The sequence below is a fragment of the Barbus barbus genome (assembly GCF_936440315.1).
Source record: "Barbus barbus genome assembly, chromosome: 19".
NCBI classification, from domain to species: domain Eukaryota; kingdom Metazoa; phylum Chordata; class Actinopteri; order Cypriniformes; family Cyprinidae; genus Barbus; species Barbus barbus.
The window spans coordinates 1387501-1415171 of record NC_136747.1 but is presented as its reverse complement, the minus strand read 5'-3'; the positions used below and the strand labels follow the sequence as shown (position 1 = coordinate 1415171).

The 27671-nt window shown below is 38.1% G+C and overlaps 1 protein-coding gene across 1 annotated transcript in view; it reads right to left on the bottom strand.

Moving 5' to 3' along the window:
• The window catches only part of LOC306885362 (SH3 and cysteine-rich domain-containing protein 2-like), a 28050-nt gene extending 4544 nt beyond the window's left edge, over nucleotides 1-23506 (bottom strand). Inside the window, exons 1-9 of the mRNA XM_079441821.1 lie at nucleotides 23210-23506; nucleotides 19893-20193; nucleotides 18661-18755; nucleotides 17668-17740; nucleotides 15189-15301; nucleotides 14795-14870; nucleotides 8742-8797; nucleotides 6891-6970; nucleotides 6650-6701 (exon numbers count right to left, since the gene is read on the bottom strand). Coding sequence (XP_079297947.1) covers nucleotides 6650-6701; nucleotides 6891-6970; nucleotides 8742-8797; nucleotides 14795-14870; nucleotides 15189-15301; nucleotides 17668-17740; nucleotides 18661-18755; nucleotides 19893-20193; nucleotides 23210-23275 — 912 coding nt within the window. The 5' untranslated portion in view covers nucleotides 23276-23506. The remainder of the gene's footprint in view (nucleotides 1-6649; nucleotides 6702-6890; nucleotides 6971-8741; nucleotides 8798-14794; nucleotides 14871-15188; nucleotides 15302-17667; nucleotides 17741-18660; nucleotides 18756-19892; nucleotides 20194-23209) is intronic.
• Between the last annotated feature and the right edge of the window lie 4165 nt (nucleotides 23507-27671).

Sequence of the window (27671 nt, the reverse complement as noted above, 5' to 3'; positions counted from 1 at the left end):
GTTAATATTTTCATTTACACAGTTTTGCAAAATCAAACAATATAATATACTTAAATTGTAGTCTAATATACACCACAATATTAATAGTCTTATTAAACTGTTGTAAATAAATATCACATTTGCAACTAGCCAGTGTTCAAAAAATGCTAGGAAATCACTCCCCATAACCCTACAAGAGTGATTACTGATAGACTATCTGAACAAAAGTGTCATGTTTTAGAGACAAAAAACACCCACTGATTTTTAAAGCTGCTACATAGGAACGATGTTCTACTTTGAGGACTTTGATAGAAATGTAGTGGAGTGAAAAGTATGATATGTAGTGAAGTAAAAGTCATAAGTTTTCAGAAAAAATAATACTCACATAAAGTATAGATACTCAAAAAGTGTACTTAAGTACAATGCTCAAGTAAATGTACTTCATTCACCGCTGATGCCTCTGTCCACCTCTGATGACAAGTGGCACCGCTGGTGTGCATGCACTCATAGAAAATTGTGTTTAACTGGTAAAGACGTGGCTTGGTGCCATGCTATAACACCACTTCTGACAAGAGATAGTGGATCTGAAACACAGACACTCAAAAACTGAGAGGTCCCGGATCCTGTTCTGGCAGGAATCCATAAAATACAAGTGTATGGGTCCCTCAAAGCTGACACTTCAGAAACCATGCAAAATTAACACAACAGTGATCCATCCCAGTGGATGAATGAACCTCTTCTGAAGTGAAACGATGGGAGTGTGTGAGAACAAGTACTAATATTTTAAACTTCCTAGGGCTGAGCCAGGGCAAAGCCGCAGGCTCAGAAGACCAAGGTGGAGCTGGTGGGAATGAGGACAAAGGTGGGGCCACAGGGATTGAGGACCCCAGTGGATGCAAAGGGCTGGAGGGCCCAGGTGCTGCCAAAAGCCTGAAGGTTCAAAGGCAAAGGTAGAGCCAGGGGGAATATAGATAAAGGCAGTGCTGGAGGGATCAATGAAGAAGAAAAAGAGGAAGAAGATGTGATAAGGAATCAGGCAGGAAGGGCTAAGGCACTGAACAGAACTAGAGTCACTAGAACTGGACGGGATCAGCTGAAGATTTAATTGCAAAGCACCAACAGGGAAATCCAAGCTCACAGTCAATGACAGGCAGATGGTCAATGTGGTTAGACAGTCCGGAGAGGCAAACAAGCTCCACCACCAGAAATAGATTAGACCACCTTATTATGCATCAAACAAACAAACCAAATATTTTTCAGTGTTGAAGGTATAGTTCACCCAAAAATGAAAATTCTGTCATTAATTACTCACCCTCATGTCGTTTCAAACCCGTAAGACCATTCATCTTCGGAAACCATTCATCTTCTGAAATTCGTTCATCTTTGGAACACAAATTAAGATATTTTTGATGGAATCTGAGAGCTCTCTGACCCTCCATAGACAGCAATGATATTACCACGATCAACGCACAGAAACGTAGCAAGGACATCGGTATGATAGTCCATGTGATATCAGGGGTTCACCTGTAATTTTATGAAGCTACGAGAATACTTTTTGTGCGCAAAGAAAACAATAATAACAATTTATTCAGCAATTATTCACCCAGAGTTACCGTCTTACGCCATTTTGGAGTGTACCCCAGAATGTAATCAGCATTGTTTATGTTCAGTAGACAACAGGCACATTCTGAACGTAAGCAACGCTTGGACAAGCAGTTGTGCAGCCTGCTCTGATAGGAAGGGTCTAATCTCTTAATGTTGTATAAGTCAAATCTGCAGGACTTGGCCATTGTAGTAATATGGTTTGTGAAGCTTCACTGATCATCAATCGCAACACCAAGGTTCCTTGCTGTCCTGGAAGGAGGTATGGTTGATGAACCTAGCTGCCAGAAATATCTGTCAGACAGGCTGCCATGTGAACAGTCATCGTCGGATCATCTGGTTGGAATGAGAAGTAGAGTTGAGTATCATCAGCATTGCAGTGATGAGATGTAGATGGAAAAGAGAAGTGGTCCAAGCTCTGAGCCGTGAGGAACCCCAGAGGCAAGAAGTTGTTACTTAGAAACCTCACCCCTCCAAGACACCCTGAAGGACGTACCTGCAAGGTAAGACTTGAACCACTGGAGAACCTTAGGAATTAGTCTCTAGGTGGGTGAAGGGTAGAAACTGCATGTGGACCAATGAGAAGTCCTGCATGGTATCAGAGGTCTTCTTTGTGGCCTCTAAGAGGTGTCTGGCCATTGTTCTACCATCTTTATCTGAAGGTGTAGGATAGTTTGTTTGTGTTAGTCCACTAAGATCTAATCACAAAGTAGCAAACACAGTGGAGAAATTAAGCAACAAGGAGAGACAGGTGAAGTTACGATGAATAAAAGCCTGAATAAAATCACTGAATAAAAGCCTGGACCATGGGAACACCCTTCATTGCCCTGGGAAGGAAATAGAGGAGGTTGGTAACCCAGGAAACTCATAAATAGGGGAGACCAGTCCAGATCAGTGGAAGGTAGATAATTTATTTTGAGCACAGACTGAGCATGCACTCACAAACCAACAGATGTTGCCACGGCAGGCCACCAAATCCTCACACCCGGGTGGCACGTGAGTCTGGAGGCATGACCCCACTGGAGAAAGGCAGCGCAAATCAACACAGGAACAAAAAGAAGACCTAGCAGGCACCCCTGGGAAACTTTGACTTCAGCCAGAGCTTGTTTGATGTGAGACTCAATCCCCCAGGTGACCGCCCCCACCACACGACCCTAAAGGCCAAAGCTAAAGGCCACACGACCCACACACCAAGCCGACTCCAAAGAACTAGCGGTGACGAAAGCTGATGTTGTTGAATACGTTTGTGTATTAGAATGATTGGGAAAGATCACGCAACATTTAAACAGCCTTCTGTCTGTACCGCCTTCATTTACATGCATGTTGTCATCACTTTCGCTTTATTTCTCGCTTAGTTCTCCCTCTCGCGGACAGTCCCGACGTCCCCGACGCCGATTCAACATGTTGTGAATCGGGCAAACTGCCACCAACGTGAGCCTGACAAGAGCCGAAGAGTGGAACACACCAAACAAACTAGCCTGACCATCACTCGCTGTTGGCCCGACGTTGGCCGATGGCTGACCGTCGGCTTGGTGTGTCATGGCCTTAAGGCAAGATGGTATCAGGAGGAGACAAGGGAGCAAAGTGGCATGACAGCATGTCAGATTTACAATTTTTTGAGCCTGGCTTGTAAGATATCATGAAGTTGAAATGTCCAAAAAAACAATGACACCACCCCCCCAGAGCCAGTCGTAGTGAGGCCAATGGTGAATGCCTAGTTGTTGTTTACCAGCACACACTCTACACATGCAGCAACATCTTGTTGAGAACCATGGTCCGGGTAGTGTGTCCAGTTCGCCAGTTGATGAGGTGCCTGGTGTGGATTTCCAGGGAGCGGTCCCTCTGCTCCAGGCACAATAACTGGACTGCAGGAAGGTCCATGGTGATGGAAGGAACAACAACAACAACAAAACAAACAAAAGAAAACACCTCAAAATAAAACACTGTTTTGGGTCCTGTCTTCTGTAACTGAATGTTGCTAATTAGAGCTCAAGAAGATGAAATAAACAGAAAATAGTCTTTAATCAAACTTAAACAAGGAATACAGAGAAACAGGTTAGCAACACATCCAAAACACAATGTTAGACAGGACACTGAACACGGGACTATAAATACTAAACCAAATGAAGATTAAATGCTTATTAATAGACCTTCATAGCAGGTGAACTGAATACAATTATCACACTTACTGGCAAACTAGGTCAAGCAAGGCACTGAAGACAGAATTCAAACAATACATATAACATACATGTGACACAGTTCTTTTTCAAATCCATACAACCAAATAGTAGTCATGCAGTGCTATAGCTCTGTGGCATAGAAGCTGCATCTGAAGTGGCATTTAGATGTATTTGCACAAATGCTGGGGTGGTGATGGCGCAGTGGATAAGACACATGCCTTTGGTGTGAGAGACCCGGGTTCGAATCCACTGTGAGACACCAATGTGTCCCTGAGTAAGACACTTAACCCTTAGTTGCTCCAGAGGCGTGCGACCTCTGACACATATAGCAATTGTAAGTCGCTTTGGATAAAAGCGTCAGCTAAATGTGTAAGTGTAAATGTAAATGCTCAGATGCTCTCAGAGGTGGCATAAATGTGTTGTCATCAAGACCAGCTTATTTGAGTCCGGGTCCAGGTTACATGACACTGAATGACATCAGTGTCATGTAAACCTCCACAGGGCACATATAGTGTTTGGTCTCTAGTACTGCAACACTGACATAAGTGCATGTACACAGCAATTACAACAGCCCACATAAAACTGGAACGGCAGCCCCCATTTTATTTTAATAAAATAATAAAATAATACATTTTATCAGGTGAACATGAGGTGTCCAAGTCACGAGCTACCAGGATGCATCAGGGCTCAGTTTTTGGACCACTTCTCTTCTCTGTCTACATGGCATCACTAGGTTGTGTCATTGAGAAACATGACTTTTCATATCACTGCTATGCTGATGGTGGTTTCAGCAAACTCATCACTTCATTGCAATTTCACCATTCGGCTAGGCGCATCAACCATAATAAATTTCAGAGACAATTTGCAAATTGTTCATCAATTTGCATTGGCTACCAGTACCTGCTCGCATAAAATTCAAGGCATTTATGTTTGCCTACAAAACAACCATTGGCTCTGCTCCACTTTACCTAAATTCACTACTTCAGACTTAGAAGCTTGAGTTTTGCAAGTGAAGCACAACATAACTTTCATGGACTTTTACATTAATTGTTCCCTCCTGGTGGAATGACCTACCTAACTCAATCCGAACAGCTAAATCCTTAGTCATCTTCACGAAATGGCTAAAAACACATCTCTTCCATCTACACTTGACCCTCTAACACTAGCACACTCTTTTCTATTTCTATTTTATCTACTTGTTTTCTTTTTTATTTATTTTCATTTATTTACTTAAAAAGCTTGACCCTCTTGAACACTTGCACTCTCTATTCTATTATTTATTCTAACTACTTGTTTTCTGTTTATTATGTATTCTACGTGTACTGTGTTAGACTAACCAAGAATTGTCACAGCACTTACATATTATTGCTAAATTGCTCAGTAAGCAAGTTGCAAACAATATCATAGAACAGCAGAACACATAAATGTCCCAGTTGGCCCAATCACTGTTGCTCATGTAGATGGGAGGCCACCCTGACCTAATCATGGCACTGTGACCCTATGAACAGAATAGACTTCAGTATGGAACCAAGTCAATCATCAAATAATCTAGGAGGTTAAATACTGATCAATAACTTGATTAATAAACACACAAGAAATAATGAAATAATATTATTGTGAAGGGTATGGTAGATCGGCATCCACTCCTTCAGCATGAATTCAAGATGATTCATGTACCAAAAGTATAGATTTATCCACAGTGGATAGTAAATGCCTTTTTTTTTTGTGAACAAAGAAAACATCATGATCATGCGTAATAAATCATAAATCATGGTGATGTACCATCTTAGTTAATGTCTTAATTAATGTGTTGTTCGTCCATGAAGTCATGATAGAAATACTTTGAATTCTTGTTAGTTCCTGATAATTCATGAGATATTAATGCATGAAGTAACGCATAATTCATGCATGAATTTATGCATGAATTCATGGTAATTTGTGTACCCTTAACTAAAGTGTTACCGAAATTTGTATGAAAGACCCTTGAAAAGAGGATGCCTCCACAGTTGGCAAAATGAATGTTTCTCTGAACAGAACCAACTTCAGAATTTATTGATGGCATTTTCTTTTCATACTACCTCCATAAAATGACTAATAAAACTGTTTATAAGTACAGCACTGCTTTGCTAACCATATTGCTGTCAAAAGTTCAAAATATTTTAATATCAGAATTTTCCAGAATGTTCAACTGCTGATTTAAATTTTTCCACCTAAAAAGATGTAAAGAACATTAATGAGTATCTTTACCAGAGTAAAATTTATTTGAAATACATTTAATGCTAAGTATACCTCAAAGCCATTAACATATTTATTGACATATCACTAAATATATAAAATTATAATTCAATAATAATGCAAGCTTTATTTTGAGTATTTCTTTATTGCACAATGCATATTTCTTAATATTATGCCTAAAATGTGTTTAATATCACTTTTAATAAGGACTGTATGATATCTGTATAACATCAGTCTTTAAATGCAAGGTATTTAAAGTGTACCTGAAGTATGCTTGCAATAGTTCCACTTTAGCGCAATCAAACATACTTCAGCATACCTTTAGTTGGACTCTGCCCAATTAAAGCACATTAAGTACAAAATTAGATCCAGTTTAGAATACCAAATGTACAATTGCAGTGTATTTTTTATTAAGAACATAGATATGTAAACATAGATATGTAAATGTATTTGGTGTTGTATACTTAGCACAATATACATGTATTTCAGATACATTTTAGTATATATTTTTCACTGTAGAAGAGTTGATCTCCCCCTCCTTCTCACAATCCCTCTCCCCCACCTTTTTTACCTGTCTGGAGTCTTCAGGCATGATCCATTAAAAACATACTATGCTGCTGAGAATATAGAGCTCTTTGAAGATAAATACCCACCTTCCACCATTCTTCATTAGAGTCATCAATCACCATAACTCTGTCACCAGGACTGAGATTAAAACAGAGAGAAAAGCCAAATGTGATGTTTCAAAATCATCTGTGTGCTGTGAATATGTGAATGTGTTAATAATACACTTAAACACAGACATATATTCTCTCTCTCTCTCGCTCTCTCTCTCACACACGCACACCTCTCTCTCTCTCACACACACACACACACACAAACACGGTTACTTACTGTAATTCTAAATCTTTTTGCTCTTGCGGGAGGAACTTGTAAAGTGCCACGTAAGTGTGAATGGGGTGAACTTTAGGAACCTTAAGTGAAAACACAAATCAATATCTAATCAGTAGTTTATTGCTTTATATTCCTTTAAATAAATATCAGCTGTGGTATATTACTGTTCTACTAACATGTTTGACAAAATAACCAAGGCATTTATAAAAAAAACATTTAGTTTTTTGTTTGTTTGTTGAAAACACAGTGATCAAAATTAGAGAACAGTAACCACTGTAGCATGAAAGACGATTACAACTAAAATTTTGGAGAGTTACAGCTGTGAAAAATTAGTAGAAAGTATAGAGGCCTTAGCTTTGAATGACTTCAGCACATCTGCGGCAGCAGGATATCACTAGTTTCTCACACTGTGCGGCTGTGATCTTGGTTCACTCTTCTTCCAGTCTCTTCCACAATTCGGGGACTGTAGTGGGTTTCTTAGCAATGACTTTGTCGTCAAGGATTTTCAATCGGGTTTAGGACTCTGGGTTGGCCATTTCATTATTTTAATGTTTTCAGCTTCCAGGAACTGCTTTACCCATTTTGCTGTGTGATGGGGAATTGTCTTGCATGACAAATTCTAACTGACTGGGAGATCCTCGCAGGGAAGGAACTGTATGTTGCTGAAGGAGGTTCTGATAAACATTTGCATTCACCCTGCCATGTGTCTATATAAGAGCCCCGACTCCTGATGCAGAAAACATCCCCCAAACCATGACACGTCCTCCTCCACCTTTCACTGACTTTACACACTCAAGGTTCAGTCTTTCCCCAGTTTGATGCCGAACAAAATGATTTCCATCGGACCTAAATAAATGACACTTGCTTTCATCACTAAAGTGAACTTTGGACCAGTTCACCTCTCTCCACACATGTTCCTCACTAAAGGTTAATCTAGCCTTTTGATTCTCTTTGCTGATGAAAGACTTGGTCACTGCAGAGTCCACTTTCAGTCCAACTTCTGTTAAATGTCCTGAGACAGATCCTTAGCCTATTCAGCACTGAACTGGAGAGCAATTCCAGCTGCAGTGTTGAAATGATTCCTCATCTGTTCCCCAATGACCAGCCTTTTTTGGGGAGGACTTGAATGAATTAGGGTCAATGTAAACCTGCAATATTCTAGAAATCACAGATTTGGAATGACCAGCTTCTCTTGCAGTGCTGAAAGGATCATCCCTTTGGCCTTTATCAGAACAACCTACTGTCGCAGGGCTTCAGGCACCTTAAAGCAGCCTGCCATCTTGCGATCTCAGTGAAAATTAGAGGAATGCTGCCAATTAAATAGGGTTTGTCATATAATTAAGAAAATTAGCACCAAGTGTTCAGAGTTCTTTTTCAAAAATTTCATTTAAGTTTTTTATACTGTGCTTCAGAATACAATTAGTGGTAACACTTTAGAATAGGGAAACGCTTATTCACTATTAACTACGACTTTTCCCTCAGTAAATTCATAATTGGCTGCTTATTAATAGTTAGTCAGGTAGTTGTTAAATTTAGGTATTGGGTAAGATTAGGGATGTAGAATTAGGTCACGTAGAATAAGGCATTAATATGTGCTTAATTACTACTAATAAATGACTAATATTCTAGTAATATGTATGCTAATAAGCAACTAGTTAAGAGACCTTAAAATAAAGTGTTACCCAATTAGTTTATTAAATATGCTTTAAAAAACTGCCCTTCTACTCCTGTTAGGACAAGTTCAAACAGTGAAATTTAGGACATTGAGGAAATTGTGGGTTGTTCTCTAATTTTGATCTCTGCAAAACAAAAACTACAAAAACTCACAAATATACAGAAATGTCACTATACCTTGGAGATCTCATCCAGTTCTGAGTTAACATTCTCAGAAAGCGAAACATCTGTAACTGAAAGTAGTGGAATGATGTATAACTATGTTTTTATCAAGCAACGCTGGACATTGTGTTGTCAGTTCAATAGTGCTTAATCTGTTTGTCTACAACATTAAGGGTTGAATTAAAAATATTAGTATTATTTGTATTATTCAGAGGCAGTGGTTCTCATCTGGGTAGTTGCAACCCAAAATTTTGGGTTATGTTCATTGACAGCAGGTGTGTGTGTGTGTGTGTGGGGGGGGGGGGGTATATATCAAATGTCAGTAAAATAATAAATTGAATTGAAATGTGGCCATTCCACTCGGAATTTGTGATCTGCATTTAACCCATCCAAGTGCACACACACAGTAGTGAACATACCCGGATCAGTGGGCAGCCATATTGCTGCGGCACCTGGGGAGCAGTTGGGGCTTTGGTGCTTTGCTCAAGGGTCTCACCTCAGTCATGGTATTGAGGGTGGAAGAGAGTGCTGGGCCCTAATTTATCAACAGTACATTTGCACAGATGTGTGCGTAATGAGTGTGGGATCTACCAACTTGTACTTAGACGTAGGAATGTGTGTAAATATAAGCACAACTCTAGAGGTAGAATGGCGATACTACAAAAAAAAGTGCCGCCATATGTGTCCTGTGTCCTTTAATTGCAAATGCTCAATTACTAATTTAATATTTCAAGCTAAACTTTTGTACAATTAGTGTGAAAAGCTATAAAGGACAGTTGGGAAGTCGATTTGAAATGTAGCTATATGGTCATGGCTGATCTCGCTTTGCTGGAAGATTTGGCAAATGCAAACCATGTGCTGCGCAGAGAACGCAGTTTTCAAAGAGCATGCTGATCTGTTTAATGAGAGCACAGAATGGCTTTTCAGTCGGTACCGCTTTCTTTGCATGACTTCGTGAGGACGTATATATTTACGTGACAATAAAGGGACGTGTTGTCACCATATATGGTTTATTGAAGGCATTTCTGAATGCAAATTACCATGAACATGGACAATCAGAACATGTGCAATTTATCAACAATGATTACCTACTGGTGTGAGTAAGAACCGTGTGCGCACGTTTGAGAAATATGGTTTTTTTTTTGTACTTACATTCTAAATTTCATTCGTAGGACAAAATATAGAACCTTTTCTACACACTCTTGATACCTTGAGACACACAACAATTCCTGCCGGAGCTGAGACTCAAACTTGCAACCTTTGGGTTAAAGTCCGAGTCTCTAACCATTAGGCCATGACTGCCCCCAAACCATACAACCATATAATTCTGTAAACTTATCAACTTTCAAATGAGAGGAGAAATGCAAATCCTAATTATTCCCAAATGTTTTTCATCTATCAAATTCATCTATCACTTGGTAGGATGGACTCCCGGGAGGAGGACGACAGACAGAGTCCAGGGCAAATCAGATGGGGAGAGGAGCCAGGGAGAAGACAGGAAGAAGGGAGGAGCCAAGGTGGAGGAATGACTGACAACTCCAGGGGGCGGTGGAGGCCGAGGCGGAGACGGAGAGCCAGGGCGACGCAGAGGATTTGGAGGGCCAAGGCCGAGCAGATGGCTCTGGTGACCGAGGTAAAGAGAGGAGACAGTGGGGGCGATGGTGAAGACTGGTGCAGAGGTGGTGGGAGAGGGAGTCTGGGCGGGAGTTCAGGATGATAAGGGGGGTTTGAAACGGTGCGTGCAGCCCACACACACCATAAGGCCACTCCCAGCACTGGCAGGATCAGGTACAGGGTAACGATTTCCATAGTCGTTTCAGGTTTGACAGACGATTCAGGGAAGACAGAAAGTTCAATATATACAGACAGTTCTATCACAACCTCCATGGGACAGACGGTTCAGGGTAGATAGGACATTCCGAAGATAGCAGAAAACAGGGCATATTACTATATAAATCCAAATTATCCTCTTAGTTCAGAGATAACTCACCCTCAGCGGTGGTGCAGTGGGATGTACCACTTTCCTTCACACCCTCATCCACCACTGTAACATCCACCGTCGTGTGCAATGTAGCCTGCTCTCGCACCTGGTCGGACGTGACATGAGGCTCTGGCTCCGGGGCGATCCTCAGAACAGATTTATTCTCACATGTTCTTCATACAGAATATAATTTCTAATAATTCTCCACTGAATCATGTGATCTGTAGAGCACAGTCTGTTTTCTTGTTCTGTGCTCTTCGTTGCAGTCCTGTCTGAGCCACCAGGGGTGTCATGTGCCTTATCAACTCCGCTGAGGTGGTCGTCGGCTCCACCCTTGCTGCCTGCTAAGCTCCCAGCTCCACCCTGGTCACCTGCCTTGTGTTGCTGTTCGGCCAGAGCCTCACTGGTCTGTCCCTCCGGTCCTGCCCTGGCTGTCCGCCGGGGTTCCTGTTTGGCCAGAGCCTCGTTGGTCTGTACCTCTGGCTCTGCCCTGGTGGTCCGGTGGGGTTCCTGTTAGAGCAAACAGGAAGCCTTCTGCTCTGCCGGCCCCGCCCTGGCCTCTTGATCTACCTCTGTGTCCAGGCCCTCTTCCACTACACGGGCCTGGCCTGCCATTCCTCCCCCTGATCCACCTCCATTCCACCTCCCTCCTGGATTTCTTTTACTTTGGTGTGAGCATCTGGAATCTGCTCCTTAAAGCAGGAGCCATGTCACAGCCATCTGCTGGAGTGTCCTTGCCAGCCACCAGAGCGTACTCTTCTGGAATATTTTTTGTTTTGTTCTGGACTTCATTTCCCATCACCCTTTGCTCTGTCAATCAGATCTCATTGTTTCCAGCTGGCTTACAGAATATTTTGGTAGCAAAGGAAAATCTCTGTGGTTAACTCCACTCATACATGCCTGTTCCATGTGCACAAAATAACATACAAAATAATCAAAATAGCTCATTTTTGCCTGAAACTTAAGTTAATCAATATAAATAAGTAGACCTTGACTAAAAATACAATAAAACCAAAAATAAAACAAAATAACTAAAAATATAATAAATACCTAACTACATAATACTATTATTGTTAGAAATTGCAACAATATAAAAATAGAAATATAATACATTTATACATTTAAAATGTTAATTAAATCAATAGTTAAACAATAAATAAACCACAGACTGAGTCTGGTTTCTCCCAAGGTTTTTTCTCCATTCTGTCTCAGAGGGAGTTCTGGTTCCTTGCTGCTGTCGCCTCTGGCTTGCTCAGTTGGGGACACTTCATTTCTAGTGATTATCATCAATTTGATTTCACAGATACTATTTAAACTAAACTGAGCTAGACAAGGACATCTCTGAATTCAATAATGAAATGCCTTTAACTGAAAATTGAGTGTTTAATCGTATTATTATAGATTACTGACACTCTGTCCTCCAATTTGATACTGTTAAGTGCTTAGACACAATCTGTATTGTTAAGAGCGCTATATAAATAAAGCTGACTTGAATTTATATAAAATATCAAATGAACTGCTGTATACAAGAAATACCACTCTTTCTGTAGCACGTTGTAGCATTTGGACCAATCAGACACACAATTTTTCATTAGATTTAACAAATCAATTATTCATTAGATTTAACAATTAGTCACAGACCCCTCACCCAATAAACATACTGGGTGCCAGGATGTCTGTGAACGACACCAGGGGGTGTATTACAGAAAGATCCTAACTTTAAAATCTTATCTGTTTGGATACCATGGTAATTTCAGTTAGGACCACATTTAGGACAAAAGCTACTACAGAACAGCATTTCCTAAGTGTGTTATCTTATCTTAACTACAGATAGGAAAGGGGTATTACAGAAACCTCCTAACTTGACAAAGAAACCCTAAAAACTGTCTTAACTTTAGGGCAACCCCACAGCTGTCCTAACTTCAAAATTATTTGAAAGCTAACAGAAAAAACGTTTACAACTGTGCTGTCCGACAATGATATTACATTTATTAATAGTTGAAATTGAAAAACGAGGATGTTTAATGGTAGAAAGACTCTTGGAGGACCCTGAAGATGTGCTATATTTTGATGACAAAACACTTATAAGTAATTACAGACTGCCGCACAACATATTACAGTTAGCACAGGAATGGCAACCAGCATTATAGAGACCAACAAGAGTGTCACGGAGCATTACTGGTTGTAGTGCAAGTGAATAATGCCTTGTTTTTTCAAAAGGCGATTTTCAAAGTGAAGTAGCTTTAGTTTCCCTCATCAGCAGTGTTGGTTACTTGGGAACAGACCTGAGAGTAGACTGTCGAGCTTGATTGTGCCATTTAAGATTTCCTAACTAGAGATAAGATACTATTTTGTAAGATAGGATAAGAATCCCAAATCAAGTTAAGATTTGCTTCTGTAATACGAATTTGCGAAAAATCCTAATTTAACACATCATATCTTAAATTAAAGACCTAAGATAAGAAACTTTCTGTAATACGCAACCAGGACACCTCAGCCAGATCAGATAAAGTTTATGGCCTAAAAGTATGGGTAACACTTTACAATAAGGTTCATTAGTTAACATTAGTTACCAACATTAGTAAGCATGAACTAAGAATGAACAAGACTTCTACAGCATTTATTAATCTTAGTTAATGTTAATTTCAGCATTTACTAATGCATTATTAAAATAACAAATTGTGTTTGTTAACATTAGTTAATGCACTCACTGAACTAACATGAATAAACACTGAACAACTGTATTTTCATTAACTAACATTAACAAAGATTAATAGTGTAATAAATGCATGTTAGTTAATACATTAACTAATGTTAACAAATGACACCTTATTGTAAAGTGTTACCAAAATATGTAGAGATAATCTTCCCCCTACTCAATTCTCTCTAAAACAGACACATACTGCTATAGGAAATGACTTCTTTCATTAATTCAGAGACAGATTTTTCTTTGACTTTACTATCACACATGCTCGGGTCATTGTGTATATTATTACTGTTCTTGTATATTGTCTTTTGTATTGTATACTGTTTTATGCATGCTTACGATAGAACCACTCGTTCATGTAACCTTACCTATGCCATGTTTAGTATCTATGAATTCGTCTTCAGATGATCTAATCGAGAGTGGATATTACATGTCGATACCTATGCAACATATTAGTGTCCTAAGAATGTTTAGTAGTTTTTGCATTAACCCCAGTCGAATTACATATGCAAATTACCATGTTCAGAGACAAAGAGTCATAAACTTCCCCTCCGCCATAGTCCCCATTGCCTCTTTGACTCCCTGGAGGTATGATCTCTATAGCAGATAAAGCTCTCACATCAGTGACCCATCTCGCCAGTCTGCGGCTCTGTTAGACCCTGACAAGATGAGGATGTGAACTAGAAGTTTTCTGTACCTTAAGTTTGAGCCAGGCTTCGGCCTTGTCTTTCCATTCAACAAAGATCCTAGGATCTCGGCTGATGTCTCATAGCTCTTTTTCACTTTCCACCCGGGAAGAAACTCCCAATCAACATTGAGTCAGAACATCTTTGGAATTCATCACTCTTCAAACCAGGATGAACGTGATTACGTGAAGTCCAAAACCTTGAAATCATCATTGGCCCTTTCCCATGTATGAGTGCATGTATGTTTGCTGTTTGACTAGTTTGTGTTAGTGTTTAGTTAATAAAACTCTTGATTCTGCCTTGCAAATTAATGTCCCTTTACGATTTTGATCCTTACTACATGCTCTAATACATTAATACTTAGGAAAGTATTTTCTGTTACCATGGAAATATCCTTTCTTAGAGTTGATATGAACTTACACGGAATGTTCGCTGGACGAACAGATTAGTTGATAGCAATTTAATTCTTCTACAGTTACTACTGGCAGCTGATATGAATAATTCTAATTAATCATAATTAATTGTAATTATTTATATACATTTCCCTTTTGAGCTGATTTGCTACAAATTGAGTCATCAGTTCGGTTTAAAATCTCTGTTCTAAAGCAAAACCAGTTGAGAACCACTGATCTGTAACTGTGCAATGTACTGTATATCTCTCCATGCATACACATATTAACTTTGATTATTTTACCCATCCTCTGGTTTTCATTTAGCTTCTCCCCCTCAATGGACACATGCTCATCCTTCTGCTGACCGTCCTCTTCATCCTCAAAAGCACATAAAGAATTTCAAACAAAAATGTTCAATGAAGAAGTGAATGTTAAAAATATAAGCTTCCATTCAGTAACTGATCTATTTTTAACAAATGCATTTTTAAACAAAGATAAAGAAAATACAGTAATAATTAGAACGCAATTTGCAAGTTTAGGTGCTAAACAAAATGCTTGTAAAACATAATTTACATTTGGTCATCAAAAAAAGTTATTATTTCTAGGTTTATGTTCAATACACCTTTATTAAATCTAAATGTCCAACCAGCCACAACTATGAAACCTAAACCCGCTTGTGATATATATGATACACACCAGGCTTTGGGTCGGAGATTCACAGAAACTCCCAAAGCTAGATCTGCTGGTGCTGGCCAGAGAAGTTCCAAAGCGGAGTGTGGCATACACAGGGTCCAACTGTGCTTTTGACTCTATCATATCACAAACACATACACCCAAAAAATGAGCTCTGTACACATACTCATGCTTACAAAATGGTTTACTTTAAGTTTACAGTGGTGGCCAAAATTGTTAGAAAACGTGGCATATTTAAGAGGTTTCAGTTGTTTTAGTTGAATTGGCCATTACAATACCTGTAAAAATAACTATTGCTGGAACCACGTGTGACGGAAGGAGTCTGCTGGAACATTGAAAATGATGGCCACCTCAAAGTCCGGACCTCAACCCGATCGAGCAAATTTGGGGCGAGTTAGAAAATAAACTGGACAGATCTATTGCACATTCAAAGGAAAGCCTTTGACTTGAGTTGAGGAAGGCATAGGATAACATTAGTGTTGAAGTTATCAGGAAATATATTGACTCTGTGCCAGAGAAATGTGCTGCTGTTATCGCTGCAAAAGGTGGACATACCAAATATTACAGTTAAAATTGGATAAAAACAGTACGAATATTTGTTGTGCTCAGAGCAGCCATCTACAGGTTTCATGAATATTATGAAATTGAATTATGTTTTGGAGGCAAAAAAAGGTCAAGTGTTCTAACAATTTTGGCCACCATTGTAAGTTCAAGTACATCTTCCAAGTATAATTTATGCAGTAAGTATACTAAAATCAACTAGTGCTTCTAGTAGAGAAAACAACTGAAAAGGCATGGATAGTTATTTTTGGGACCCTATTTATGCATTTGTAGGAGTTTTCCTTATAGACACAAAATTTACAGGGGGAGAGTATTTAAATAAATTATGCAATGCGATTTATTGAGGTTAATTAATGCCTAAAAATAGCATGTCTTAAACCATACGCTAAATTGAGCTGCTGTTGGTAGATTACGTTGGTCATTATGGAAATGATACGGCTGCATCTGTGTTAAAGATAATGTGCGCACTGTCAGTAGATCACACACAGAACCTTCCACTCCCATCAGCACTTTATAGGATTGCGCTCTCGTGCTAATTTGCCCTGTTTAGTAAATCTGGCCCTAAGTGTAAAAGTAGGAAACTTTAAGTACACAACTTGGCATCTAACGTTTTGTGTATGGTAGCTATACTGTGAAATATTCTACAAGTAAAAAAATATATTTAATATATAATATATATAATAAAGATATTTTGATGAATGTTTGTCAACAGTTGACGGTAACCATTGACTTACATATTACGGAAAAAGAAGAACAAATACTATGAAAGACAATGGCTACTGTCCCATGCCTGGTTGCCAAAACATCTTCTTTTGTGATCAACAGAAGAAAGAAACTCATATATGTTTGGAACAACTTGACGGTAAGTAAATGATGGCAGAATTTTTATTTTTGGGTGCACTATCACTTTATACAGCTTTACTATCTTAGAATAGATTTATACAACTTTTGCATAGTCTCCAATGGGATATCTTCTATCAGAACATCTGAAAATTGCTTCACAGATGTTGAAAGAGGAAATTGCCAACTTACTCATCTCTCCAAACCTGCCTACAGTGGTTTGATACTATTGAAAATATAATGAAAATAAAATAAAATATAATGAAAATAAAAGATACAGTAATTGCAATATTTGTTTTTTCACTGTAGCTTTCACAATTGATATTAATCCCAATAATATAGTGTTGAAATTATTTTGTCCAACGCCTGTATAAACTCCACGCCAAATCTGATGTATGATTCATAAAATAAAGCATACTAAGATGTGTGATTTTTTTAACTGGCTACTCTATCAAAAAAGAATATAATACTTAATAATATTTTTCTTTAGTATATCCCAATTAAAATATTAAGTACCCACTTGATTTTGCAATGCAGAAGCTATTTTCTGTAAGATTTTCGAGTTATTAGTCACCATAGGTAAATAACTATAAGAATAACAAATTGTGGTAAATGGAAAAACCATTTGAGCTGCAAACCAGTGTGCTTATGATTACAATACTATATAAAAACAATATCATGACAAATACCAGCAGCATAATGGACTGTTTTTGTACAGCTAAAATAACTGGAAGCAGATAACTTATCTGCATCTGCCCCAAATACACTTATATATTTTTGTATACTTGTCAGTATAAGCCAAGTATAATATAGCCATTTAAATATAACTGTGTTATATATCTTTGATATATCTCTGAAGCACATAAAAGTAGACTAAAAACATTCTCCCTTAATTTTAGCTTAAAGAAGTACACTAACAAAACATTTGATTAAATTGTTTTTGTAAGACCTGCAAATAATATCTCTAAACCTAAATCCCAATTTCCCCCTTGATGCTAGGTAGAATATATAATACACACAGCTGATCATTGCATTATTAATAATCATGCTATTTCATTATTTTTCACTCATCCACACATACCCTGTGTCTTCACAGCATGTAACTGATCATTGGTCAGTACAGGTGTGCTTAAGTTCCTCTTGAACATGCCAGACTTGAAGAAAGAAAGAGAAATACACAAAAGAGAAAGAATTCATCACTGTTTTACATTTTCAGCTATTAAATATCTCAATAGTTAATGATATTATTACTAATAATATTTGAATATTATTAAAAATGTGCACAATTACTGATATATTTACCAGGATGGGTGGATGTAAAGATTTGCCTATATAAGTATATATAATCCCTGCTGTTTCCTGTGTTTGTGATGGTTTTATTGATTTACTCATTGTTTCCTAGGTTTCTGTTTCATGTACTGATGTTTTTATCTTAAATAAAATGACTGTTTTGATAGTACTCTCCCTTGTCACTGAGTCGAATATGTGAACAAATCCATCACTGAGTCCCTCACAATCTTCAAGTAACATGTCTCCCATGAATGTCTGACCGTGAATGCACTGAAACTCCTACGGCTGTCTCATGGTGTCTTACTTTAATCTCTGTCCTACTGTAATTCTGGATCTTTGAATTGTGGCACTTAATCGGGAGCTTCCATCAGGGATTTAGGCCCATCATTGATTGCTGTGTTAAATTTTGAAGGCTGCTATTGCAACTGGACTGAACGAGCTCAAGCTTATGTTTTGGCTGGGGCTAGACAAATCCATAAGGAAGACTGTCACACTACTGTGAGCTATGCCAGCCAGATTTCGTTCTATGGAGTTCAGTGGTCATCTTCTCTAGCCCTGGCATTGCCTTAGTCATCTGCTCACCCTGTCATGGCCAGGAGTGCCATCTCTGTGCTCCCTGGGTTCTCTGTCACAAGCCAGGACCAACCAATTTTATTATTTTATTTATTTATTTATTGATTTATCTATTTATTTGCTAGTTATTTGTAGTACCACACAACTGACAATAGCGCAGTAGAAAAGGGAAACTTTACTGCAGATATGAACTAGCACAGGTCAAACGTACCTTTCCTTGGCATGGTTTCTCTGAGACTTCAGAGACACACCAAAGATGAGCTCCCATCTTACATGTTCTACAGCGCAGTCCCTGTTTAGAGTTGCCTAAAAAGACATGGGAAAGAGACTTGTGTGCTTTAGAATTTAAAAGGGTCATTACATACCTTTTTAGTGTTTTAATATTTTCCTTGAGGTTCAGTCATAATGTTAGTAAAGTCTGCATTTGGAAATAATTTTCCACCCTCAGAATTGTTTGTTATTGCATCATTCTCCTGGTCACCTAACTGCTGGGCAGGCAATGGTAGTGGTAAGTAGCTGTTGATGTGTTGTGGTAGAGAACATTTCTACTACAGTTTGATATCACAATGTGGAAAAAGTAAAAAAAAAAAAAAAAGTTTTTTGAGGTCTGAAAATTTCAAACCTATATTACCTATACTACTATAAAAGTCCAGACCAGCAACCTTCCTCTTGTTCACAGTGAAAATACTTGGACAAGTTATTTTTAATCAGGTCTCTTTGGCCTTTCACTGCTCAGGTCATTCATTGCAAGTCTGAGGCCCTCAGTAGATCGCAGATATAGACTGGGTATCATAGAAATCAGAATGAATTTTACTTTGATGTTAGATCCTTCAGAATATCTTGAAGAGGATAAGTGTCTATGCTGGAAGTGCTTCAGGGCTCAGGTGTTGGACCATTTCTCTTTTGATATAAACAAGATTACTGGGACCTATCATACAGGCACATGGATATTCCTGCAATGTTAAATGTACACAGTTCTACTTTCTCATTCCAGCATGAAAATTGACAACGACCGCACAGAACTAATCTTTCCTGGAAGGTATCTCAGCCAGGATGACAGATAACCACCCACTCAATCTAGTCATTCCAAACAGTCCAGCGATTCAATACATCATAGTCCCTCAATAAAACTGAAACTCCTACTATTGTCTCATGGTGTCCTATTGTCTCTGTCCTACTGTAACTCATACTTTTTATGAGCAATTCTGGAACTTTGAATTGTGGCACTTCTGTCTTTAGTATGAATCACTTCCGTTTGTTGTAGTATTTCTTATTTTTAAGCCACTTTGGGCATTAGCTTCTGCTAAATGAACACAAGCAAATGTAAATGAGAGTCTTATAGAAAAGGCAAAGGAAAGGAGGGAGGAAATGCCAAGTCTGGCAAGAGTTGCTAAAAAGAGGACAGAAGTGCAAAAATAGAAATACTTTTCTTTCCCTGCTTACCTGCAATGATGAGCTTGCACAGACTGCAGCTGGTGGGTCGACGGAACACATGCTCGAGGAAGGAGTGTGTTTGTGCTGGTTGCGGCTGCAAACCAAATGGAGCAGGTGTAGAGCTGATGCTGGGGGAGGGCAGAACAGCACTGCTGTTACCAGGTGTAAGCCTGGTAAACAAGCGTGGGGAAGTAGGCAGGGCACCAGAGAAGAGCTCTGTCGGTGGGTAAGCATTGCTCTGAGAACGCTGGAAGAAGTTCTCCACACTTTTACTCCGCATAAATGTGAGCGAGCGTTTCAGACGCAGCAGCTACATATTAGAAAGAGGGAGAAAGATCAAAAGATAGGATTATTAAATCAATATGTTTAAAGAAATGTCTTAAATGTAAATGTCATTAAATGTGTTACATAGCCCATTGAATCTTTCCCAGACTTAATGCAGGAACCACTTGTGAGAGAACTGTCAGGAGACTTATGTCTTTGCACAGAGGACAATGGTACAAGTAACTGTAACAAAAGAACAAGAAATGCACTCATTCTTTTTCAAGACCAGTATTTACAAAATATAGACTGCTGGGAATCCATACTCTGGTCTCATGAGACCAAGTCTTTCTTTTCAGATCTAACAGATGTTGCTAGAGAAGGAGTACAGTGAGAAGTGCCTGCCTCCCACAGTGAAGTTCAGTGGTAGTAAAGCTCTCATATAGGGATGAGACTACGGCAACCAGGTGAGTCCTCTGCCCAATCTGATTTTTCTGCAGCATGGAACAAACTGCTGGTTTGGTCTGGCCAGAGGAGAACTGGCCCCTGAATGAGCCTGGTTTCTCCCAAGTTTTTTTCTCCATTCTGTCACACCAGTGGAGTTTTGGCTCCTTGCGCAGTCGCCTCTGGCTTGCTTAGTTGGAGACCCTTAATATCCAGCGATATTGTCAACTTGATTGCACAGATACTATTAGAACTGAATTGAGCTGGATGATGACATCACTGAATTCAATGATGAACTGCCTTCAACTGAAAATTTAGTGTTTACTATTGTCCTTTTGCGTTATTGACACCCAATTTTCCTGTTTAATACTGTACAGCTGCTTTGACTCAATCCGTATTGTTAAAAGAAATATATCTGTCCTTTTTTATTTAAAGAAAGAAAAACCTTGCTATGTGTACTACGTTAGGCTAACCAAGACTTGTCATAGCACTGGCATGTTGTTGCTCTTTTGTTGGTTTCTATTGTCCTCATTTGTAAGTTGCTTTGGATAAAAGCGTCTGCTAAATGACTAAATGTAAATGTAAATGTGCTATATAAATAAAGGTAAATAAAGGTGGCATGCATGTGCTTTATCAATGCTGTCATCATTCACACACCACTGTGTGATGAAATAGAAAAACCTGAAACAGAAGATGCTACTCTCTCCTCATCATTAATATTATTTTTTCTTCTTCTTTCTACATGACAATGACTATATACATTCTCCTATAGTGTAAAAGCTTTTGTGGACAAGATGAGTCTTTTGCACAATCTGACTCTGCTTTAGCCTAGATTTAAACTGCTGATTTTGTCTGGCCAGAGGAGAATGACACTATTTTGGCAAACTATTTCCCCGTCTAAATACTGTAAAGCTGATATAAAGCCACCCAGCTTTATATCAAGCCGATGTAAAGATGCTTTGACACAATTTGCATTATTAAAAGCGCTATAAAAATAATATTGACTTGACTTGACAAGTGTTTCACCCAAACTTAACACTCCTGAGCACCTGTTGGGGATTTTGTAGAGACAATTTGAGCAACACTCCACCACATTAAAGATCAGGGATAGTAATATGCATGCTAATAAGCAATTAGATAGTGAACAGTGTTCCATAATCTAAACTATTACAAGTAGTATATTTATTAAAGTTATAGAGGACATATTACGTACTAGACTATTATATGTTTGATTAATTTAACCAAGGGTCTGGCTAATTGGCTTATTTTAAAGATAATAATGACATATATGTGTTGGTGTGTATTAAGTATTTAATACATTTCTTAAGATTTTTTTTTTTTTTTTTTTTACCAGAACACATTATTCTGTGAGTTGAGAGAATCATCCAGCAATCCTTTAGCCACTCCTCTCATATATGCACTCTTCTACTAAATGTTTAGAGAATCAGAAGTGTAAACGTGTCTGTTTGCATAGTTTTGTGATTCCCTTTCATATATTTTAGTTTTCCCAGAACCAAAGTGTTTCGATCCCAAATGGTTTTCCCCTAAAGTGTAAACAGGGTCTGGGAAGTTAATTTAGCATTTAATGCTCCCAGCTTTACTAATAGGCCTACTAGCTTACTATTAATTCATGTTATAGACCTGATTAGTTTGACCATTAAAAAAATTCAGGTCTATATCTGTAATTCAGTTTTCACTTTTAATGACTTTTAATTTTTCATATCTATGATTTTAGACATTTACAATTGAGTTATTTATTTATTTTTAATGAGTAACAGGACTAATCATGGAACTAGCGAAATTTAATTAAACTTAAAAGTATAGTAATCATGGGGGGGGGGGTGTAACTAGGCTATGCTTTGTAAAATTCTAGAATTATGATGACAATTTATTTTAAGATCTCTACAAGTATAGAAGAGACTGTAGATGGTTCGCACTCTGAAAAACTAGACAAAGTCTTTAACAAAAAGAATCAAATATTTTAATAGAGCAAGAGCAGACGTTTCAGCCATCCAGCTATTCTCAATGCTCATAATGAATCAACACCAGACATGCAGTCAATTAATACTCAGTAGGTAATCAGGGAACAAGTAACATGTGCAATGGGAGGAGCTTCAGCCCAGACCCAGAGAGCAGGTAGAAACACAATCCCTTTTATAGAAAAGTTAACAATGTTTATCTCTTAAAAAGGAAATATTTACAGAAAACATGAATAGTTTCTCTCTTCATTCATTCCTTTCGGGAAAAGACTGTTGAGTTCAAAAATCCAAAAAGATTCTCTCTGTAGCAGTTTTTTATCTAAATCACCACTTCTCCTTTTAGGCTTTTAAGATCTCTACAAGTGAAATCATGACTAGTTCTATAGCATTACATATTAGCCATTGCTTTCATATGTACAATATGTATTTTAGTGATCTGCACTGTAGACACACAGCAACGTTTAATAAAGACAGTCTGAATAGGATACAGGCTATATGTTGCTGCGTCTTCTTCGTTAAAAAAGTTATAATAATAATAATAATCCTGCTGGAAGGAGAGCATAAAGGTCAATGTCTTGACTCACTTGAGAGGCAGTCGCTTCCCAACTTTCAGTAATGTGATTCGGAGTGAATGCGGTTTACCTTCTCCGCGGGAGTTCCGGAGTCTGCGGTCCGCTGCTGCTCGCGCTCTGTGCCGCTGCAACTCATCCGCGATCCGCGCTTAACACTTCTGCCGAGAGAAAAGCAGGCAGCTGAACCCTCAGCTCAGTGTGTCCCACTTTAAACTCAGAAAGCACCGATAGAAGACATTCATTTAAAATATATCAATGAAAACGTTGCGTGGTCGTCGTGTGTGTTCTGGGCGCATCTGCAGCTAATGTAATGACTGAAGTAAACTTACAGTCGCCTTTAAGTAAATGATCCAGTTTTCTTCAGACCACTCCTACCAGCTATTCTTATACTTTCGGCTGCTGAAGCCATGACCAACTATGATGAGAAATAGTTCAGTAAGATATTGATACATGTATATTTCTGTAGGATAGATAGATAGATAGATAGATAGATAGATAGATAGATAGATAAGACTGGGGTTAAAACTCCTAAAAAGCTATTGGAAAGCAAAAGTCTACCCAGTAACCAGTATCCTGAATTTAGGTGGGACAGATTATGGGTCGCATTGTACATGACTAACCTATGTTTTACATTCAGACACATCCAGAACACTTGTGGCAGAGGTCTAGTATCCCTGCGAAATTCAGCCCGAGAGTGGCACTCTAATGATGATGGCACATACATACATGCATGCATACATACATACATGCATACATACATACATACATACATACATACTCAGAAAGAATATTATCTTAGAATGCACACCTTAATGTAGAGAGAGAGAGTGTGTGTGTGTGTGTGTGTGTGTTCGAATATTGATTTAGATGTGGAAAGCATAGGGAACTGGTATACATAACTCACGTCATTTAGTCATTATTATGCCATCCCAAATGTATGACTTTCTTTCTTTTGCAGAACATCAAACGAAGAAAAATACAAATTCCATCTCTGTAGATCCATACCATGATAGTGAATGAAGATCCAAATGAAGGCAGAAATGTAATCCCTACCTATGGCTTCTGTAGGCTACTGAAAAAATAAATAAATTAAAAAATTAAAAGAAATAAATAAAAAAACATTAATAAACTGTATAATTTATTTAAAGTGCATTTTTAGCAAATAACACTTCTCATACATAAAGAAATAAAATAATTTTATTTTCAGTAGTATTTTTGATTGACACAGGCTCATGAACCCACTGGATAAATTATTGTGGGTAATCATCTAATTAACAAACCATAAAACTCAGAGTCCAGCTATTATTAAACAGAGAGAATACCGTACTATAAATATCTGTCTGTCTGATATATTGTGACCCTGGAGCACAAAACCAGTTACTGTTTTGTTTTGTGTGAACATAACATAAAATATGGGGCATATTTTTTTTAAGAGATAAACATTACAATATGTCACAATAAACATTAAGGTCTTCATATTTGTCTTTATTTATTTGTTTTGTCTTTATTTTTGTACATATTACCAGCAAACATATTCTCGTTCATATCCTTCTCTCCACTCTCTGAGGCAGAAGTCTCTAAACTCATCCTTTCCAGTCATCCTACTACCTGTCCGCTTGATCCTATTCCATCTCATCTCCTTCAAGCCATTTCTCCTGCAGTTGTACCTGCACTCACTCACATTGTTAACACATCCCTTCAGACTGGAATTTTTCCCTCAGCATTTAAACAGGCTCGTATAACCCCAGTTCTTAAAAAACCCACTCTTAACCCAACCGGTTTCTTTTCTAACTAACGAGCTGTGTTCAACCAAGTCTCTGCCTTTGTCACACAGAACAACCTCCTGGAGAGCAGCCAATCTGGCTTCAGAAGTGAACATTCGACCGAATCTGTTGAAGCCCTAAGACTTGCAAGAGTGGCTTCCATGTCTTCATTATTTCTCTTGCTGGATCTGGCCGCTGCTTTTGAAATGGTCAACCACCAGATCCTCCTGTCAACCCTATTGAGAAAGGGCATCTCAGGAACCGCACTCCAGTGGCTTGAGTCTTACCTCTCAGATAGGTCCTTCAAAGTATCTTGGAGAGGTGAGGTGTCCAAGTCGCAACATCTAGCTACTGGGGTGCCTCAGGGCTCAGTTCTTGTACCACTTCTCTTCTCTGTCAACATGGCATCACTAGGTTCTGTCATTCAGAAACATGGCTTTTCATATCACTGTTATGCTGATAACACTCAACTCTACCTCTCATTCCATCCTGATGATCTGACGATGGCTGCTCGCATCTCAGCATTTCTTGCTGGTTGAAGGACCATCACCTTCAACTCAACCTAGCTAAGACAGAACTGCTTGTGGTTCCATCAAACCCATCACTTCATCACAATTTCACTATTCAGTTAGGCTTATCAACCATAACTCATGCCAGAAACCTTGGAGTTGTGATTGATGATAAGCTGAATTTCTTAGACCACATTGCCAAATCCTGCAGATTTGCTTTATACAATATTAAGAATATCAGGCCCTTTCTCTCAGAACATGCAACACAACTCTTTGTTAAAGCTCTTGTTCTGTCCAGACTTGACTATTGCAATGCTCTCTTGGCAGGTCTTCCAGCCAATTCCATCAAACCTCTACAATTAATCCAAAATGCCGCTGCAAGATTAATCTTTAATGAGCCGAAAAGAAAGCACGTCACACCTCTGTTCATCAGTTTGCACTGGCTATCAATAGCTGCTCGCATTAAATTCAAGGCATTAATGTTTGCCTACCAGCACTGGCTCTTCACCCCTTTACCTAAATTCATTATTTCAGACTTATGTGCCTCTAGAAGTGCATTCTGCAAGTGAATGACATATTATTGTTCATCCCAAAGAGGCACAAAATCACTTTCACTGACTTTTTCATTAATCGTTCCCTCCTGGTGATGACCTGCCAAGAATCAGCTGCCAAGCTGAATCCTCAGCCATCTTCAAGAAACAGCTAAAAACACATCTCTTCCATCTTTACTTGACCCTCTAACTCTAGCACTCTCTATTCTGATTCTATTTTATCTATCTGTATTTTATTCTTTTTATTAAAAACAAACAAACAAACAAAAGAAAAACACACACATTTGACCCTCTATCAATTGCATATTTATTCTCTAACTGCTAGCTTTTTTCTATTCTACTGTTTTTTTATAAAAAACAAACAAACAAAAAAAAAAACACTAGGTTTCTGCTTTCTATATTCTCTCTACTCGTTTTCTTTAAAAAAAAACAAACAAAAAAAAAAAAACCTTGCTATACTGCGTTAGGCTAACCAAGACTTGTTCGTAGCACTTGCATGTTGTTGCTCTTTTGTTGGTTTTGATTGTTTCTATTGTCCTCATTTGTAAGTCGCTTTGGATAAAAGCGTCTGTTAAATGACTAAATCTAAATGTACATTTATAGTAAGTAAATATTGACTACAAAATGTTTTAACAAAAGCACATTAAACTCATGTATTCTTTTCCAAAGCCCATATTTACAAAATATAGACTGCTGGGAATCCATACTCTGGTCTCATGAGACCAAATCATTCATTTTGGATCTAGCAGCATCTGAAATGCAATGATGCTGCTAGAGGTACAGTGAGAAGCGCCTGGTTCCCTAACACTGAAAAAAAAGATTAATTGAATTTACTACATTTTTTAAGGTAAGTGGTTGCAATCAATTTATTTTAACTACATTTAAATAAAGAAATTTAGTTGACTGACTTTCAACATTTTATTTTTTATTTAAATGTAGCTCAAATAAATTGCAATAAATAAATATAAATATAAAAATATAAATAAATAATAAAAAATATAAATAAATAATAAAATGCATTTTTGCAACCACTTACCTTACAAAAAATAAATAAAAATAGTATCATTTTTTCCAGTGGTTCAAGTTCAGTGATAGTAAAGCTCTCATATAGGGATGAATGAGCGCTGAAGTGTGAGGAAGTGCTGCTTTATCAATGCTGTCATCAATTCACACACCACTGTGTGAACCTGAAACAGAAGCCTCTCCTCATTCCCTGCGTTGTTGGGTCGTTTTTCAACATGACAATGACTACAGCATATACATTCACCCAAGCTTAACATTCTTGAACACCTGTGGGGGATTTTGTAGAGACAATTAAATAGAGAGTGCATTTAGGTTATCTTTCAGGAGATAAACAGGAGAGATGATGAGACAGTTTGTCAAAAACTTGTAAAGAAAGGTCAGAGTTGTAAAATGACAGAGGACATATTAAGTACAAGAAAACTGTTTGTTTAATTTAATGGAGGGCGTACTCAAACCATTTAAACTAAACTGGCAAATTGACTGATTTTACATGTATTAGTGACATATTTATCTTCTATTAAGTATATTTGTAATATAAATATATCATTAATAATATATATTTAATTTCAATTTTGCCATCTTTCCATGAATGATCATTAAGAAAAATAATCTTTTGCATTTGGTCAGAGGGGAGTCTGTATCTCTTTTCTGGTATTAATGTTAGTTTTCCGGTTCTTACACAGACA